Here is a 19,546-nt window from a genome sequence, read left to right on the forward strand (position 1 = left end):
TCCTCCACTTGTGATTGTGGCCTCACGTTTTGCCGATGCCCCGCCTCCGTGGAGAAAACAATTAATTTTCCCCCGCTGTTGGCCTAGCCACAACAATTTTTGGGGGACTATTCTTCATTCACCATCCAGTTTGCAAATGAGAAAATGACTTTACCATTCAGCTTTTGCAAGATATTGAAATATAAATGTTGGTCAGTGAGGCCACAAGCACAAGTGGAGGACACAAGGTCACATATTAAAACGCACACATTATGTTCATGTTGAATAGTAGCAGCAAAGAAAGTGGATGTAACCAAGAAGCGTCATTTTGTTTCCTTTCCGGTATCCACTTTATGTCGGGTGAACGCCCCTTTAGGAGACCTTCGGTTAGGAGACCTTCGGAGTCCTGAGGTTGAGAATCAATGAAGTCCCCTTAGCGCCGTAGATGGCGGTAGCGCACGTCTTGCGCAAACACCTCAAAAAGAGAAGAAGAAGTAGGGGACAACGCCCCCTTAGGAGACCCAACTTGAGCACACGCTTTTTCATTGAGTGGGCGTGGTTTGCGATATCTTCGTTTGATTCAGAATTTTTGGTAGCAGCAAACAGTGTCACTGCGGACCTTTAACCCCTCAAGGTCAGGTCATAGCCAGCTTACCGCCACGCCTTCAAATAACCATCATGGTGTGCACTAACTATGGGCGAGAAGTCACAAAGTGCACACATTTTGAGTTAAAGGGACAGTTTGGTCAATTTCAACATGCAGTTGTAATGCTCACACTACCCTGGACTTGTCAGTGCCTGAGATTTTTTTTTCTTCTTCTTCAGCCGTTTCCGAGATCCTGGTCATTGTAATGGGGGCAGCTCTTTGTTTACATTTCAAAAAAACATTTTTATTTATTCGCAAAAACATCCAAAAGGTTATAAAACATCAGCAGACAACTAGCAAACAGCAGTACCTTTTGGGAAAATATTTGGAGTTGGCCTATGTTTCATTTTTTAAAAATGTAAACAAACGCTGCCCCCATTAGAATTGCTCATATCTCGGAAAGGGCTGAGCTGAAAAATGTGGCATCACCAGGTACTGACAAGTCAAGGGTAGCGTGAGCAATACAACTGCATGTTGAAATTGACCAAACTGTCCCTTTAATGCAATCAACGGTGGTATTTGGGGGACTTTGGCGAGATATTGAATGAAGCTTCGATCATCAATGATGCCGAGAAATGCATCGCAAGGCCACAAGCAACAGGAAATGACAGGAGGAACTACTTTGACTTCAAATCTTGTTTTAGATCATGGGTATAATTTACACCTGGCAAAAGCAAACGTAAATTCAATATTTGGCAACACAAAGGAAGACCACAAAGAAACAAGTCATTAGAATATGTTTAGTTCTTTATATAGATTTCATTTGTTCTGTTGGTCATAATAAAACATCTTTTTTTTTAAAAAGAATACAAAAACAGTAGATGGCCTAAACCACCCAGTCACAAGTTCCCTGAACAACACTGTATCGCGTTACACCATCAATTGGGATCCAGCATAAAAATCTGTTACTATGATTATTATTATTATTATTATTTAGCATCATTATCATTACATGAATACCCGTGAAGTATTCCAAGAGCCTGGCCCAGTAGTAAACTAGGTTAGGTTAACCTTGAGATAGTGGTAAATCATCCAATAGAAGAGCCTGGAGTGCTCCTTTTCTTAACTGAATGACACCTGTGGGCTATCCTTTAGCGGGTTTACCACTTAACTTTGCCAGGAGTATCACTTAAACGTGTTCTTGGGATACCCCCCTCAGTGATGAGTCATGATGTCTCAAATGTCTCTGATAAAAACACATGTGGCATGCATGGTTACAATGACGATGATGGATGATTAACTATACAAAACAGTCAACAAAAAAAGAAAATGTACAACTTTGGCTGAAATTAGCTCACTGGAGGAAGAGCGCTGGACCTTGGATAGAAGGGTGGCAATATTGCTTGTGAACTGGAAGAGTGGTGATCTCTCAGAGTGTGTGTGTGCGTGTGTGTGTGCGTGTAAGGGCAGCAGTGGAATGTAAAAAGCAACCATGGCAACCTTAATAGCTAGAATCTCTCAAGTACTTCGCCATGTCAAAGGCTACTTTGTTCACCTTGCCACCATGTACGTCCTTTTTCGCCTTCACAATAACAAGGGCTGTAGAGAGAGACACAGAGACAGACAGAGACAGAGACAATTATTATTAGTAGTATTATTATTGCTGTCTACCATCATAGACAATACGACTACAATCCAACAGGATGATCATTATTATGATTATTATTTTATTTATTATTATTATAGCACCTTACATTTCAGCCAAGTGCTGACGAGCAAGCCACAACAGCACTGACAGCCAACAAAGGAGGTTAGCAATTTGTTCTTCTTTTTTTTAATTAAACAAAAAATACACGAAACAACAACAACAACAAAAAACAACAAAAACAAACCTTTATTACTCTTGGCAATGCAAATGCTGAAGGTGTCTGGTTCGGTCTCACTACTCTTGGTGCGGATATCCATGCAGTACGACCCGTCGACATCCAGCTGGTCTCTCAGTACTGTGCACTTGACGCCCGCCAGGGTCAGACCCCCTGCCATGAAGCTCTGGCGGGAGGTCTGGTTGCCAGCGAGACTCTTCATCTCAGCTGCCTGAGAGAGGGAGAGAGATTTCATGTTAACATTAAAATCAATATGAAAATGTTTTCATTCATACGATACAGTCATCTCAGCAAGCTGGGATGGTGGGGGTGGGGGGGGGTTGCAAGTAAAATTGGCATTGTCTCCATTTGCAAATCACCACGCAACAATTATGAAGGCAACAAATGCCACATTACATCCAATTCCTAACACTTTGTTTTCCAGCTCACTTCTGACCCAGTACCTCCGATTAACTAGATAGAGATATCCCACTCACCCGCCAACTCAAACCCTACAGGTCAGGCAAGCAAGATTGAAGATTTGTCAGCAGTTTCTCACAAAAAATGATTAGTCTCCCCCTAGTGTCCAAACTGTACCCTAGATTGTCCACACTTGTCTGATTATCAGCAACTTTCAAATCTCGCACCGAGACATAGTCTGACCAGGAAGATAACAAACGGCCTAGTTAACCTGCGTCCCTTGGTTTGCTAGGCAAGAAAAGGTCTGTGGCAAAGTTTAAACATTTTCTTAGTCCCAATAGAACGTCTCTGCTTAAATCATGTCACTGCCTTGTACACACCTCTACCAAGGACCGTTAGAGCTGCTCAAAGTTGATTGCTTCCCAACAAAGTGGGTGGAGATCCCGATTTCTCCGAAGCTCGTAAACGAGATTTGTATGGGATACCCAAGTCTCCACCCCCCTCGAACACACATATGCTGTACCTCAGAATTAATGATAACCAATGGTGTGCTTGTTGACTTCACTTGGCAAGCGATTTTTGAGTTGAGTGCGTGCAAAAATATGTAATTATTTGGACTACACAACAGAAGTCGCATGTCTGACGTGCAGCCACTTCAGCCGCGGTGCAGGGGTAGGGCTGGCTGTGCACCTTCAGCCTCGGTTCATGTCAAATATGTGTGAGGCGCACGTTGTAGTCTCTAACTCAGTTTTGCACAAAATCTAAAATAGCCTTTCTTGCGTGCTGAAAATGGGTGGTCTTACGACGCAAATCCAAACCTTTAAAATTCGCTGCCACCATATATGAAATCCGGCGCACATGCCAAACGGGATGAGGATTTGGCTTGACTCGCTCCATTTACTCCCATCCAAAAAAATTGAGAGCTACGGCCCCATTGAGCGGAAGTAGAAGGGCATGGCTTAGGTGCCTCTTGGCTCATGGCCTGAAGGTGTTGGCCATTTCAATCTAGTATCTACTGTCCTTTGATTTCGCTTGTGGACTTGTGTTTTGCTGATCACCCCCGTTCTCCATGGAGAAAATTCAATTTCCCAGCCAAGGCAGACAAACTGATTGCAGATTGCAAATGAGAGTTACCCTTGAATTACATATTTTGCAAGATATTGAATAAAAAAACTTCAGTCATCACAATGCTGCATCCAACAATAGCAAAAAAGACTTTTTTTAAAAAATTCCCTAAATCCAGTCCACGCCACAATCTGAGACAGTGTTTTCAAATATTTGAAAGTCACATTTGGATAGGGGAAGAGATTTACAGCACGAGTTAAGGAGTAATCATCATATGACCTATGATCTACTGTATGATACTGATGGAGTAGTAGTGACCTTAAGTATCCTGTAGGTGGCGGTAACGCACTGGACAAGTGTCCATTCTGCCATTAGACCAGGAGTGGGGAACCCATGTCTCCAGGGGTGTTAACGGCCCTTGAGGCAGTTTTATCCGAGCCCTGGTGTAATTTTAATGTTATGCAGCTTCACATGAAATATGACATGTTTTGTTAAAGGTGCACTGTGTAATATTTTTAGTAGTTCATTTCCAGAATTCATGCTGCCCATTCACAAATGTTATCTTGCATGAAAAGGGGGTCTTCTCCATGGTCCGCTATTTTGAATTTCCAGAAATGGGCATTTTAGCTGCAAAATGTACTGTACTTTGGTCATACTAGTAAATATTGGTTTCTTATTTAGTAGCCTAAATATTCATGAAAATTCAATTTGGCAATAATTAACACAGTTTCAATGAACAGCATAGTTACAAATACAATACCTACTCTGACCGCCATCCTACACAGTGCACCTTTAAGGAATCTCAGAAATTACATTTGCATTGCAAACACATTATATTTCAGGAGATCTAGAGAATGTGGTGGGGAAATCCTGGTTTGTATTTAGAATACACCCCTTGGAGGACTTTCATAGCCCTTGGAGGATTTTGAAGTGACCCCTTGTATAATAATAAAAAAAGGTTCCCCACTCCTGCATTAGACCCTGGAGAATAAAGATACCATAATCCTAGATAAATGTGTACAAAAATATAGAAATCAAAAAAAAAAAAATCAAACCACCAGCAGCACCGTCTGACCACACCCCCTTTTCCACCCAGCACTAATAATAATAATAAAAAAAACAGTTTTACATGTGACCTACCTAACCTTCAGGAATATTCATATTTCACATAAATGCAAGACTCAATTAGCACCTTGAACACAATACCCAGAGCCATGGAAATAAGAGTTCCACTAAGACTTTAATTTTGTAATTTTCTAACACAACAATGGCAGCTCAGGACTGCTCATTGAGCCTTTGACATAGTTCCACTAGAACCCAGAAGTGAGCATAGAACACCGAAAGTGTGGTAAAGGTAAATGCAATTCGTTTGTACAAAATCCTTTGCTTGTCATGTAGTGGTTCTGTGTTGGTCTCTAAGCAAAGAGAAACCACCTGCCCAGAACTGTTGTCTCCAGCTTGTCACAACTCTGAATTCCATCACTGACAACACCAATAAGGTCATAAAGGTTGGAGCAGGCTTCACCCAAACAGATTACCTCTTCTTTCAGGATGCTGACCAAAATAAGGACGCACCGAGGAAGGCAAAAAGCCAAAATGTGACAAAAAAGGCAAAAAGTTGAGGCATGGTGGATGCTCGTTGTACATTTCAGTCTGACAATACCCAGCCTGATGGGCCAGACTAGAACATGAAAAGTGCAGTCTGCCACCGCCCCATTGGCAACGCTGTGGAGCGAACGCTTGCCGTTGCCGTTCAGACCAGACATGTACGGTTCAAACTGTTTCACGGCACGTAATGAGCACCAGTCACCATGCTAGGAACCTCTGCAACATCTCCACTAATACTCAAACAGTAGAACATCTTGTTACACAGTGTTTGGTGTTCACTCAACCCAAAGGACCCATGTTACGTACTCCTCTATTCATCGAGTTGCAATGGCTACCGATCACTGCCCAAATCAAGGACAAGGCCCTGACCCTTGCATACAAAACCACAGCAGAAATGGCTCCAGCTTATCTGAAGGACATACTAAGATCTTGTGCTCCTGGAAGAGAATCACCGGTACGATCCTCCAGCACAAGCCCTTCGGCTCTGCCGCCTGCTCGCTCTAAGCGTTCCCAGTCAAAACAGTTCTCTGTTGCTGCTCCTCAGAGGTGGAACGGTCTCCCAGAGGCAGCAAGATTAGGCACATCGCCTTCAGCCTTCAAGAAGCAAGTAGAGACTATCCTCTTTCATAACTATCTACTGCACTAATGCTTGAGCTGCCCTAGCCCCTGACCATACTCTTGACATGATGTGTATGCACCACCCCCACCCCCCCCCCCCCCACCGCCCTTGCATCTACACTTGTACCGTACATTTCCTGTACACCTCATTGCTAGTGAAGTTGGCTATGATTAGGTCCTCAATTGTAAGTCATTTTGGTTTAAAAATCTGCTAAATGCAATGTACGTTATACTGTTGTGACTTCTGCATCCTTTTAGATTATTTGGATGAAAAAAAAAATCTATAGATAAGTCTTTCCTGCAGAGACTACAGGAGCAGTCAAGATAGACTTTATTCACCCATGAATCACTCATTTAAGGATCATTAGCTGACTCGTGAAGGCTATTCACCAACTCAAAAATGTTACCAAGTGGTGCTGTGGCACATGTACAACTTTGTTTCTGCATGGCGACCAAAAAGAAAGACAGAAAAAAAAGAAAATGCTAGAGTAAAAGAGTGACTGCTGCAGTGAAGACAAGGCCGGGGGGTGGCTAAAGAAAGAAAGAAAGAAAGAAAGAAAAAGAAAAAGAAAGAAGGAAATGTAGTAACCATGTTTTGCCACTAGAGGTGAGGCAGGGATGGCAGAGCGTGTGAAGTGGCTCTAGCCATATATGGAGCATGGGCGGGCGTGTGCATGTATGCATGCGTGCCCACACACGCAAAGCGTAGAGAGGCGTGGCTGCAACACAAGCGCCTGCGTGCTCATGAATACATCTTCGGCAGACCCTAGGTTAAAAACGTGTGCAGCTTTAACAAAACAGCCCTGCGAAAACTAGATCAAAATGCACGGTTCAACTTGACTTGAGTAAATAGGATTTTTTTTTTTAAATCAAAAATGAAATGTATAGAAACAGAAAAAAGACCCTGGCTCTCCCACCTTAAGTAGCCTAGTTCACAAACAAGGCAGCAGAATCGAGGAATTCAATACCTCTACGCAAAAAGTAAGCCATGGGCAGCCACTGATCCATACCTGTACCTACTGGCATCACCACAGTGGATGCCCATAATAGAATAACCGTTACGGACATCAACAAGAACTAACACACAGGATGGGTGAGTGAGGATGCACAGTTCAATCTCATCAGATTCGATCAGTAGCCTAGGTCTCCTCGGAGGAGGGGTATTAGCGAAGCGCCGGGCCAACAGCAAAGGGAGAGGACAGGAGTTCAGATGTTGAGTTGGACCCTTAGTAAAACAATTCTTCTTCCCACGCGGGAACTGGGATCACAAGTACTCCTAAATTCATTAATTTACTACCATGTCATCTTTCAGTTGTCTAGGGGCCAGAGTTCCCAAACTTTACCATGACAAGGCCCCCCCCATATATACCGGTAGATTCTAGCCCATTCCCCCGCACATGGGTAATGTCACACTATTATTTTCTGTCCACCCCCTTTCCCAAACATAGTCTAGGGCCTTTGAGGCAGTGACCCCGCACTACTCATAAAATAAAAATAAAAATAGTTAATCTTCAGAGATGCAATAAATTATTACTATCTTGTTCTTAACTAACAGGACTATTGTTCAGCTTTTTGTTTCCCCTTTTGTTTACTCTTTTTTTTTGCGATACTTTGCTATACTTCTGCTATACTCCTCACGCTCAGCTCAGGGTTTGTAAATACTTGTGTACTACTTAGATCTTTAGAGTTTTGGAATTGTAGGCCTACTCTAGGCTACACATGTTTATCCTGTTACTCCGAAGAGTTATTCCAACAAGCAAGGTGAGTCATTGGTTGAACTCAAACTAGTAGGCCTTCGGCCAACTACTTTGATCAACATTTCCAAATGTTTGATATATTCAGGGGTTAACAGATCTCAAGCATGTAACTAATATTCGCAGGGCTCTTGAAGGCCAACTGTGAAAAACTGAAGGCTGCTAAACAACACGAAACAAAAGGGAGTGGTAGGTGGTTCTCTTTCCAAATGCCAAATTTCCGTCTCTAAGGCGGAAGTGAACCAGCTAGGTACCCCCTCGCTTACTTCCTACACACAGCGTTTTTTTCTTCAGTTTTTTGCTCAGCGTCATGACCAAATAAGGGAACCATTCTGAGACAAGGGCAACAGGCAACACCAAAACGAACTTAAGTTAAAGATTTTACACATCACCACTCGCTTGTGGAAACGCTTGTGGAAACATTACGCGCCACTTAGAACCTATGACGGCCATTCCGTTCCAAGGACCGCTTGTAAACTGTAGTAGAGGCATACAGACTGAGACTCCCAACGGAGTTCGCTCCCGGACGTGCGGTCCCCGGTGTTTCTATCACTCCCGGACTTGCGGTCCCCACCCGATTATATTTCACGTATTATCATATACTGCCACATACAAGCAATTTAGGGTTAGGTTTAGGTTTAGGTTTAGGGTTAGGGTTAGGGTTAGGTTTAGGGTTAGGGTTAGGGTTAAGGTTAGGGTTAGGGTTAAGGTTAGGGTTAGAAACAAAAAACTAACATCAACAAGATAACTGGCTCCGTAATATGGCGGTGGTACCGTTAGTCTGGCTAGTGGGAGCGAGATGAAATGGGAGTGTAATGAGATGGGAGCGTGAATCTGGGAATCGTAGTAGAGACGCAGCTTTGTCTGTATGAGCAAGTCAAGCACTTTTAGGCAACAGACCACTAGGATAAACTAGATTAACTAGAACTAGGCTAACCGAGTGCGCTACATGGATGCCCCCCCATTCTGCCTCATACGTTCATGCGAGTTTGTGGACCGAAGCCTCATAATGTAGACTACAGCAAGGAACAGTGGATGTGATATGTGATTGAGATGTTGACAGTACAGCTGTCAAACGTGAAAGTTCTTGATGACTCGGATACCACACTTGACATGCCAAACAATTAAGATTTTCTCTCGCGGACATGGAGAATATTCCCAAAACTGCCGAACCTTCAAAACATCAAGTCAGAGTCAGATGCGTTCCACGCGAGAAGACGCGCCTTAAAAGAGTGTCCACCTGTGGCGTTCTGTTCAAAAGCAGCATCAACCAGGCAAACGTATGCATCCACCTACCGTCAAGTTGGCAAGCTTCCCCCCTGATTGCGATGCCCAGATCGACGGTGGTTCCAGACCCACGATTGCACAGTCCATTACGAAGTCGTTTGCCATTACGTTTGTGATGTAGCTATCCCACGACATGGTTGGTTGAATGTAGTTGACAGTCGGCACTGGACAGGGGAAAAGGGATAAATTAAAATTGCACGCCACCAGATCAAATAATACACCCAAGACGGCTACTTTGCACTTCACCACAGAGCTGAAGAAAACACAGATTAATCTTGATACAGGGGGGTTGGTGGCCTACCTGCTCAGACAACCGTGGAGACTTGCGAGGCGCTGCAAAGTGAAGTCGAGGAAGCTTCCGTTAATTTATAGTTTTCCACGGCTGCGCACGCCCTGCCCCGGGGGACTCACTTCCTTGAAGGTTTTTTTTATATAGTTGAGCGCAGAATACGAAATTGCTGTGAGGATTCAAATTCATGCAGCTTCATCCATCCTGTTAGTGAAGGTTGTAGGCTACGCGAGTTTACGTTCTGGCGCATGGACAGCTAGAGAACGTCTAAATACAAAAGTAGGCTATGGGGTGTTGGCAAAACAGGCAGGCCTACTCCTTCATAGCTCCAAGAATCAGGAAAAGAAAAAAGTTACTTATCTGGGGGCTTGTAGCTTAGCCACACCAGGGCAAGGCCTATTCAATTTGAATAGCATTAAGGCTATAGGCCACATTTTCAGCCATCACTAGGGAAATGAGAATTCAATCAATGCAAACACTTCTTAAATGTCTCCTTCTAACCTGAATGTCCAATGTAAAAGACAAGCAAGATATTCAAAAGAAAATCATGTGTTCACAATATGCAAGGCCTATGCAGCTCCTATTCACCACCTGTGCAAAGCACCTGCTGTGCTGCAGTATCAAAACTGCAATGCATGTTGCCACATCTGGTCACATGGTCCTCAGGCCGCCAATTGAAAAGGCCTGGCCAACAAGTGTCAAAGTAGCCTGGTTGTTCGCCATGGCTGGCAACATGAATTTGTGTCTGTCAGCAACTGTGCAATAAATGACAACTAAGTGATGATAGGCCTACACGTAGGCCTTGGTACTGGAGATCTTTGTGTTGCCTCCCTTGCACGAGTGAGGCATAAGTGCAATTTCGGTGTGCGCAGTGTGCTGTGGAGTGCTATGTCACACGATGACAAACGAGTTAGAGTTTCCCAGTTGGGCTCTCACTTTCACTATAGTCAGGGGAGACGACAATGAGGGACAAAGTGGTTGTCCAGGTCCTAGAGAGGGGGGAGGCAGATTTGGGTCCTCATTACATTGAACGTATTTGGGGTGGTGGAGCCCTCCAAATGACTTTGTCCTGGGCCCAGCCAAAGGTGTCAGTGTTCCTAAAGCGTTATCAGGCAGGGTTATCTCTAATGTCTCTAGTCTAAGCAGTTGGCAGCCCTGCCACACAGGGGCTTCTGCACAATCGCCTCGAAATATCTGTAAGTATTGTCATGTTGTTAAAAACGTGTTGACAGTAAAGAAGTCTACAGTACATTTCTCCTTTCAACACATCTCAGCTACTGTATAAATTAAAGCCGCAAGCGGCGATGACGGGCCCTCGCACCTACGTTGCAAGGGCGGAGCATGCCGCCCACGCCCCCATCAACCTTTTTTGTTTGTCTAAGCCAGATACACACAACTTACCAACTTTCATGCAAATTGAACTAAAAACTCAAAATATGCCAACCATATGCCAAAATATGATAAGAGGATTGCTATTTTACCAATATGGATGATTTCATATTGACAATAAGCATTCCTTTGGTAGGTTTCATTCATTTAACTCAAACCATGCTGATTTTATTAACTATTTTCCATTTACATTCCCTGCGTTACACGAAGTACGGTTAGAGGGGATTATGTGTGGCCTGATGCTCCAATTCCTTTAAAATGGCTATGATGGAGTCCGAGACATTAACCTAATTAAAACAATGACAAATTAATATAAGACTGAGGGTTTTTTATGTGGCAGTATGATCTACGTATGGTTTAAAGTACCACAAAACTACTGAGTGTGCATGTGTATTTGCATGTGTGTGAGTCTATATTTGTCTATGAAGAGAGAGAGAGAGAGACAGAGAGAGAGAGAGAGAGAGAGAGAGAGAGAGAGAGAGAGAGAGAGAGAGAGAGAGAGAGAGGTGTCTTCCTTATAATGGTAACACAAATACACAACCTACACTTACCACAGCCATATACATCCATTCTCTGATCATGTTACACACACATTATGGTCTGTAGACATTTGAACGGTAACTAGGCATTTCAGCTTATAGACACCTAAAAATATTGTTTTGGAAAACCATATGTAAGCATTGTGGTACAAAACAATTAATAATTAAAGCTGCAAGCGGCGATGTCGGGCCCTCGCACCTACGTTGCAGGGCCGGGGCATACTGCCAGCGCCCCATCATCATTTTTTGTTTGTCTAAGCCAGATACACACAACTTACTTTCATGCAACATGCACTAAAAAGGAAAAGTAAATGCATAAGTCATAATTATGTTGTGCCACATGAAAAAACGCTCCGTAATTCTTCATCATCAATGACTTGAGCTCATGTACAAAAAATATGAAGCACATTGAATGTATGGTGAAGGACAAGTACATCACATTCCATTATATGCATATTTTTTTTTTAAAAAGTCCAATTATCTCCCTTCCTTTTGGGCATGGACATGGCATCGTATGACCTTTTTTGTTCATCTTAGTGAGATACACGACTCCACCCGAGATGGAGTCTTTAGCTTGTACTGTATGCTGGCCATGACCTAATTTCTAACAATTTTTTCATCTACCATGTGGTGGCGCTATGTCAGAATGGCAATTCAGTCGCGTAGAAATGTTTGTAATCATCATACAAATCATCCTGTGAAGGGACAGCATTGGAAAATGCTGCATAATGAATTTGTGACATTTTTTCCATTTTTTATGATATCTCAATTCATAAAGCCATAATTTTGTTATTTTACAAAATATCAAAAATGCGCCCACTATTCTGCATCGTCAATGCTTTGAGCTCATGTACAACCTACATGAAGCACATTGGATGTACGATGTAGGACAAGTACATCACATTCCATTGTATGTCAATTTCAAAAATGTCAAATTATCTCAGTTCCTGTTGGGCGTGGCCATGGCATCGTATGATCTTTCTTGTTCATCTTGGTGAGATACATCACCTTACCAAATAGAGCTCTTCAGTAACGCGGAAGCATGTAGTAGACTGTAGTCTTTCATGTTAGCATTTAAGGACATCCTGGTTCGTATCGGCTTCCGGCCTCCCATTGGGAATGAATAGGGGCCAGTTTCAAATAAGCTCCGAGTGCAAGCACGCGCTTAGCGAACCCCCGCAAGCTGTCGAGGGTGTTAAAAAAAGGCTGTAGGTATGACATGGTTGATCATTTTGTGTCAAACTTCGACATAAATACGATGTTGCGTCCATATGCTAAACCCGGAAACTTTTGGCGACTACAGAAGCGGCGCCTGTATCTAACGTCATGTACGTGCGGAGGGTTGTACCCATGGCAACCAAAGGAAAGCATGTAGTTCGGAAGTTTTAATGATCAGAAAGGGGTTAGCAATATTGAATTAAAATCGTCATGATTTAACATGTGAATACACCAACATGATGATACGATCCGTTCCACTAATGAGAAAGGGATGCGGGGACACGCTAATGTTCGTTGTTGGCGTGCAACTTATATTTTTGCCAAACCTGAATCTCTATGGCGTGTTGCAATGTAAAAAAATCGCCATAGAACCTGAACGCCAACTGCCGCATACAAGTTGACGTCAACGCTGAAGAGCTCTATAAAGGGTCCATACCATACTGTATATCAGCCCCGCCCCTTAATGCATAAATACCTCTTTTCTGGCACTTTATTCATCTACCACATGGTGGTGCTATGACAGATTGCCATTTTAGTAACATAAAAATGTTCATAGTCATCATACAAACTATGCTGTGAAGAGACAGCATTGAAAAATGCTTAATAATGAATTGATGACATTTTTAGATTTTTTTAATATGATGCCTAAATTCATAAAGCCATAACCTCGCTATATGACAAGATATCAAAAATCTGTCCGCAATTAAAAATCTGTCCGCAATTAATTGGGCTCTTTGCTTAACCACCTCTAAATTGTGTGGGTCAGTCTGTAAGAAAATAAAAAAACCCCAAAGAAACAGCTATAAGGGACAGATGCTGAGTGCTCTTCTTTGTTAGATAGTGTAAAAACCCAACAGCATTGACTCTTGAGGGCTGTTGACCCATTGGGAAATGCTCTATATGCCAGAATGCTGGTTCAGGCCTAGTGTCCCAGTATTGATATATGTGCCAAAAGGCTGCACGCGCCAACATTTCATGCTCTGTATCTATGGTTGGCCAGATGGATTTAACCACAAGCTATCCACGGTCAATAAAATTAACACTTTTTTTTGAGTGGCACCAAATGTTGTCTGGATGGAACTGATTTGTACTGACTCTGGTATTTTATACTTAGGCACCAGAGGAAGTGTGGGCGGGCTTAAGCTAATCTTGGGCTAGTCAGAGGAGGATGTGGTGTTGAAAGCCATGTGAGTCACTATGGGACAGGACACATGCATCTTGAGGCTTTGCCTCTACAGTACACTGTAAATATCTTTGTGTTAATTCATCATACAGTACACCATGGCAGCCATGCTATAATCGTTAGGGAGTTGAACTGCAGATCACAGGGTTGCAGGTTCAATCCCCATTCTTACCAATCCCTTCCTCACACACACACACACACACACACACACACACACACACACACACACACACACACACACACACACACACACACACACACACACACACACAGGCAGACAGACTGACAAAAAAATCCCTGGACATTTCAATAATAATCGATTGTTTTTCGCTTTAAGTGACTCCCTTCACTCCCTCCATTCACTGTCTATAGTAACTGCCCCCAACATCCATCCTCAGACAGACCATTGAAAACCAGGATAATCATGGACAACACTGTGTGTTTGTGTGTGTGTGTGTGTGTGTGTGTGTGTGTGTGTGTGTGTGTGTGTGTGTGTGTGTGTGTGTGTGTGTGTGTGTGTGTGTGTGTGTGTGTGTGTGTGTGAGTGTGTGTGAGAGAGAGAGAGAGAGAGAGAGATGCCTTGCAAAATGTATGTAACAGTGAGCTATGGTTATTTTATGTTTAAGTATGTGTTTCTGCCTCTGGGGACTATCGGCCCACCAGAAAAATTGTTTGGACCTCCTTTTTGACAGTCAACAGATCTGTAAACCATGCGTGTGCACGCACGCACGCACGCACGATCATGGAAAAGGGCAATGCCTTTTTGGCCAGGCAGGCTGTTCTTTCTCAGTTGAGGAAGTGGATGTAGCATCAGTGCACCAGTCACACAGTGCCATGTGATGAGAACAACTCCACGGACCAATCAGCAGCCTTAACTTGTCGGAGAGGAGGGGCATGGCTCTGTTTAAGCTATACACACAGTAAAAAAATACCAGTGTTAATACAGCTCTTACAGAGTTAAAAGTAGACTCTTTGTGCAGACGGGCCCGCCGGGGTGGGCCTGTTCACTCTTTTCTGAAAAGACTCAACTACATTCTAACAAAACTGCTATGACATTAGCGAGAGCGTTAACAGATTAACCAATTGCTGCTGGATGCTGCTGGATGCTGCTGGATGCTGTGTCTGCGTTGCATTGGCCTTGGCGCCTGGAGCGACGTAGATGCAGGATTCAGACTCATGAGATTTGAGATTTTTAAAATAAAAAATGTGGGCATGTGATCGCTGAATGAACACATCCTAATGCAAGAAAAGAGTCTTAAATGCAACTCATTTCATGTTTTTATGTGCCACTGCGAAAAGATTCAGTAAAATAACAGCCAAAATCCAACGCTATTCACCTGTCATTATTAATAAACGGGACTTCCATGTTAATGTCAAGAGAAAATGTTAGATTACGCTACCACCGCTGTAATTTAACACGCCCGTAACGTTAATTCCGGAATACATGAATTTCCGGTTAGAGCTCTATTGTTATTATCATTTCATCCATTGCTGGAAAGCTCTGCTGTAGTTCTGTTGTTGGGGTCCAGAAGACGGTCTACGGTCAGAGATGGTGAGTTTTCAAACTTTCTGTTGCAATAATTCAGCGTTTCAGTAATCATACCTCTGTTGTGTAGCTGGATGTATGACTTTTTTTATTCCTAGTAATTTTTCCATCTTCTGGTTGTTATGTCGGGTGAATGGTACGCTAGTTAGCATTATACTTTCTCATGGTGGTATGACTATTGTTGCCATTTAGCAGCTATTCAAATGATCCATGTACTTAACCACTTGTGTACTTCTGTCCATCATTACCCTATGACTTATCAGTGTTGGTTTTCTACTAATATTACGCTGAACATTCTCTGACAGAATAACATTGTTGTATATGCTGGCCAAATGAAAGATAGTAGCTCTAGCTACGTGCTTGTTTTAGGTGGTGGAGCAAGCTAACTTGTTCCATCACTGCGTGAGAGTGATTTTGCACACTATCGAAGCAGGATCCCACATTCCCCAGATTGTTAGTATTTTAACGACTGAATGCGTGTCATTAAAGGTATGATAAGGTTAATTACTGTGCACGTGTTAAGGATTATCTTAGTTACGGACTCGAAAGTCACAAACGGAAACAATCTCGTTCAGGTTCATGCTGCGTCACTCTCTTCTAAACTATTCACGTCCTTTCTTCACAGGTCCGACCAGGGGCAGGGCACTGATGTGAACACTCATTTGGAGATGTTTTGTAAGTAACAAGAAATGATACCTTGCATTATATCTGATCATGTTTTCCTTTCTTTTGAGATAAGGTCATGCTGCAGTAAGTTCGCAGGTGATTAACTGATGATTTCAGAAGCAGCCATAAGGGTGGTGCAATTGTACCACTATTGTGAAGCTGGTACATTTACAGTAAGTTTAAAAGTTAAAAGTAAGTTTGTACTCAATCTAGTTAAACTTATGCACAATAGTGGAAGTAGCTGTGATGGCATTTACAGTAGGCACAACTAGTTAAAGTTATGGTTTTAAAACTGCTCATTGCTGTCATGGTGCTCTTTTCAGATATTCTCTCTCTCTCTCTCTCTCTCTCTCTCTCTCTCTCTCTCTCTCTCTCCCTCTCGTTACAGAGGTTCCTGCAACATGTGCAGTGGAATTCTCAGCTGCATGCGTGGAGACAACAGTCCTGCTTCCTTAAGTGTCATTGTCTTAGGTATTTATTGATTGTGTGTGTGTGTGTGTGTGTGTGTGTGTAGTGAAAGTGAAAGCCCAACTGGGAAACTCCAACTCCCATTGTCATTGTGACACAGCACTCCACAAAATTGCATTTATGCCTCACCAATGCAAGGGGGCAGCCCTCTGTGGCGCCACTAGGGAGCAGTGCAGCGGGACAGTACCAGGGTACCTCAGTCATGGAGGAGGATGGGGGAGAGTACTGGTTGATTACTCCCCCCACCAACCTGGCGGGTCAGGAGTCGAACTGGCAACCTTTGGGCTACAAGTCTGATGCCCTAACCGCTTACCCATGACTGCCCGTGTGTGTTAATTTTCTTTAGCTGATCTACACACTATGTGAATGCCATTTTATTTTAACACGTAGGCCTGATGGTGTGGAAGGAAAGAACATTTATTCTAGAATTATAATTAATTGTATTTTGCATGTTCATTTATTTATGTTTTAGGTTGTATCATCTCCACCACGAATGGGATGGTGAGCAAAGAGTCCAGGTGGTTATGGGGCGACAACAAAACATTGTGGCTGGCCTGGGTGCCTTCCTCGTGCTACGTGTTCAACTTGGGCTATCAGGAGAAGGTGCCCTTCAAAGGTATGTGATGGAAATGGATTTATTTTGACACAAAAATGGCTCACAACCCCACTCTTCCTTCCACAACATATAGTACTTTCCCTTACCCACTGATCCCCATTGCTTCCACCATCAGTTCCTGCCTAGTCCAGCTTCATATAGTTTAACTGTCTGTATCAGATAAGATGTGGCAAATAAGTATTCTTGTGTATTTGGACAACTGATAAGCTTGTCTCCACAACACAAGCTATGCTGTATTATGTAAACAATGTGCATTATTTCACCGTGCTCTTATCTCTGATTTTGTGACTCCAGGTGCTTTGTGGGAATAAACAACAACTGTCACCAAGAGACCAGCATGGGTAAGTCCAAGAAGTGTGGAGGTCCATGAGAAGAGGAGTAGTGTCAACATTTACGTCTCTGCACTCTTAATAGAAACAAATGAACTTTGAATGGCTTTGAGCCTGTGCCACACTGTTTTTCCAAACAATATGAGTTTCTCTTTATTTATTATATTTTTTACTGAATGTATGGCTTATATTTCAGACAACACATGTGAGCTCTGTTCCTATCTACTTAGTGAACGTGTTCATGCACATATTGCCAAACTACTCCGTGTGTTTGTGTGTATCAGTCACTTGTGAGGGCAGACAATGATTGAATGGACACTTTCTCGAAGCGTAGAGGCCTGTCTCCCCTCATTCATTGCCCTCATCATACAAGGTCCCTGGACAAGTCCTACTGAAAACAATGGCTTGTGTTTGAACATTAAAATTAACATTCAAAATTATATATTTTAAAAGGACCATGCAGTATGTGAGTCAATTGCCATCAAGGTGTCTTGTCATTGCTTTCTTTTGGTTACCCTATTTGCGTTTTAGTTCGCTGATATACTGTCAGGCATTAACAGGATGACAATTTTTTATTACATCTATGCCAGAGATATACACAAATTTGTATATATGTATTGTTCTCTCCATTTTTTAAGTGTATTATTTCCATTGCTGATATCCTGTGTCTATGACATGTTTGATTTTATGAAAAGAAGCACTGTAACTAACTACTCTTTTTCACACCAAAGACAATATGCATCTAACTGAACAAATGCCACAATAACCCTGTGTTGAGTCTTAATAAATGGTGTTTCATTTCAGCATTGACTCAATTGTTTTTTTTATTAACATTACATTACATTACAGATTCGCTCAGCTCCACACTGACCTCCTGCCTCGACAACCTGTGCCCACTAGTCACTAAACCTGCAAGACCTTCACAACCGCGACCATGGCTGACAGAGACCATCCGAGCTCTACGTACCACCCTCAGAGCGGCAGAAAGGAAATGGCGCAAAACCCGCAACCCATCTGATCTCGAAAAACTTAGATCTCTACTAGCCTCCTTCTCCGCCTCTGTAACAGCTGCCAAGACGACCTACTACAACGACAAGATCAGCAACACTACAGACCCACGTAAGTTGTTTTCTACATTCAAGTCACTGCTCAACCCTCCCCCCCCTCCTCCGCCCACAGACCTGAACCCAGACAACTTTGCCACCTTCTTCACGGAAAAGACGGCAAATATTAGCAAGCAATTCTGTGAGCCGCCCTCCCGTCCAGAAGACACCCCCCTGGAAAACACGGCGACTCCTGCAACACTTCATGAATTCACTCTGCTCTCTGAAGAAGACGTTTCCAAACTCATCACAAGAAGCCGTCCCACCACCTGCCTACTAGACCCAGTGCCCACAAACCTTCTTCAAGACATTGCCCAAACAGTGGTCCCAGCAATCACATCCATCATGAACTCCTCGCTCTCCTCCGGCACTGTCCCCTCCGCCTTCAAACAAGCAAGGGTGACACCATTACTGAAGAAGCCTACACTGAACCCTGCTCATGTCGAAAACTACAGACCTGTCTCACTGCTTCCCTTCCTATCCAAGACGCTAGAAAGGGCAGTTGCAAAGCAGGTCACCAACTTCCTAAACCAGAACGGATTACTGGACCCAAAACAATCTGGTTTCAGAAGTGGACATTCAACTGAAACTGCGTTACTCTCAGTGACTGAAGCTCTAAGGACTGCAAGAACGGAAGGACTATCCTCGGTCCTCATACTACTAGACCTGTCTGCAGCCTTTGACACAGTCAACCACAAGATCCTCCTGAGGATACTCAGAGCCATGGGAATCACAGGCGTTGTCCACTCATGGTTCAACTCCTACCTCTCTGGACGCACCTTCAGTGTGTCATGGCAAGGGAAGCTGTCTACGACTCACACCCTCTCCACAGGCGTACCCCAAGGATCAGTGCTGGGACCCCTTCTGTTTGCAATATACACCTCCTCCCTGGGACGTGTCATTCAAACACATGGGTTCTCCTACCACTGCTATGCTGATGACACCCAGATGTACCTGTCGTTCCGGCCAGAGGACACCACGGTTTCGGAACGCATCTCTGCCTGCCTCACCGACTTGTCAA

General features: G+C 43.3%; 1 protein-coding gene across 1 annotated transcript; it reads right to left on the reverse strand.

The window, feature by feature from the left end:
• Nucleotides 1-1,351: 1,351 nt before the first annotated feature.
• Nucleotides 1,352-9,594, reverse strand: pfn1 (profilin 1). Its single transcript, XM_063186549.1, has 4 exons — nt 9,481-9,594; nt 9,189-9,343; nt 2,458-2,659; nt 1,352-2,164 (listed from the first exon to the last, which is right to left on the reverse strand). The coding sequence occupies exons 2-4, from the start codon at nt 9,312-9,314 to the stop codon at nt 2,067-2,069; spliced, it is 426 nt and encodes a 141-aa protein (XP_063042619.1). The 5' UTR covers nt 9,315-9,343; nt 9,481-9,594; the 3' UTR covers nt 1,352-2,066.
• Nucleotides 9,595-19,546: the final 9,952 nt, after the last annotated feature.

This window comes from Engraulis encrasicolus, chromosome 21, assembly GCF_034702125.1.
Source record: "Engraulis encrasicolus isolate BLACKSEA-1 chromosome 21, IST_EnEncr_1.0, whole genome shotgun sequence".
NCBI lineage: Eukaryota > Metazoa > Chordata > Actinopteri > Clupeiformes > Engraulidae > Engraulis > Engraulis encrasicolus.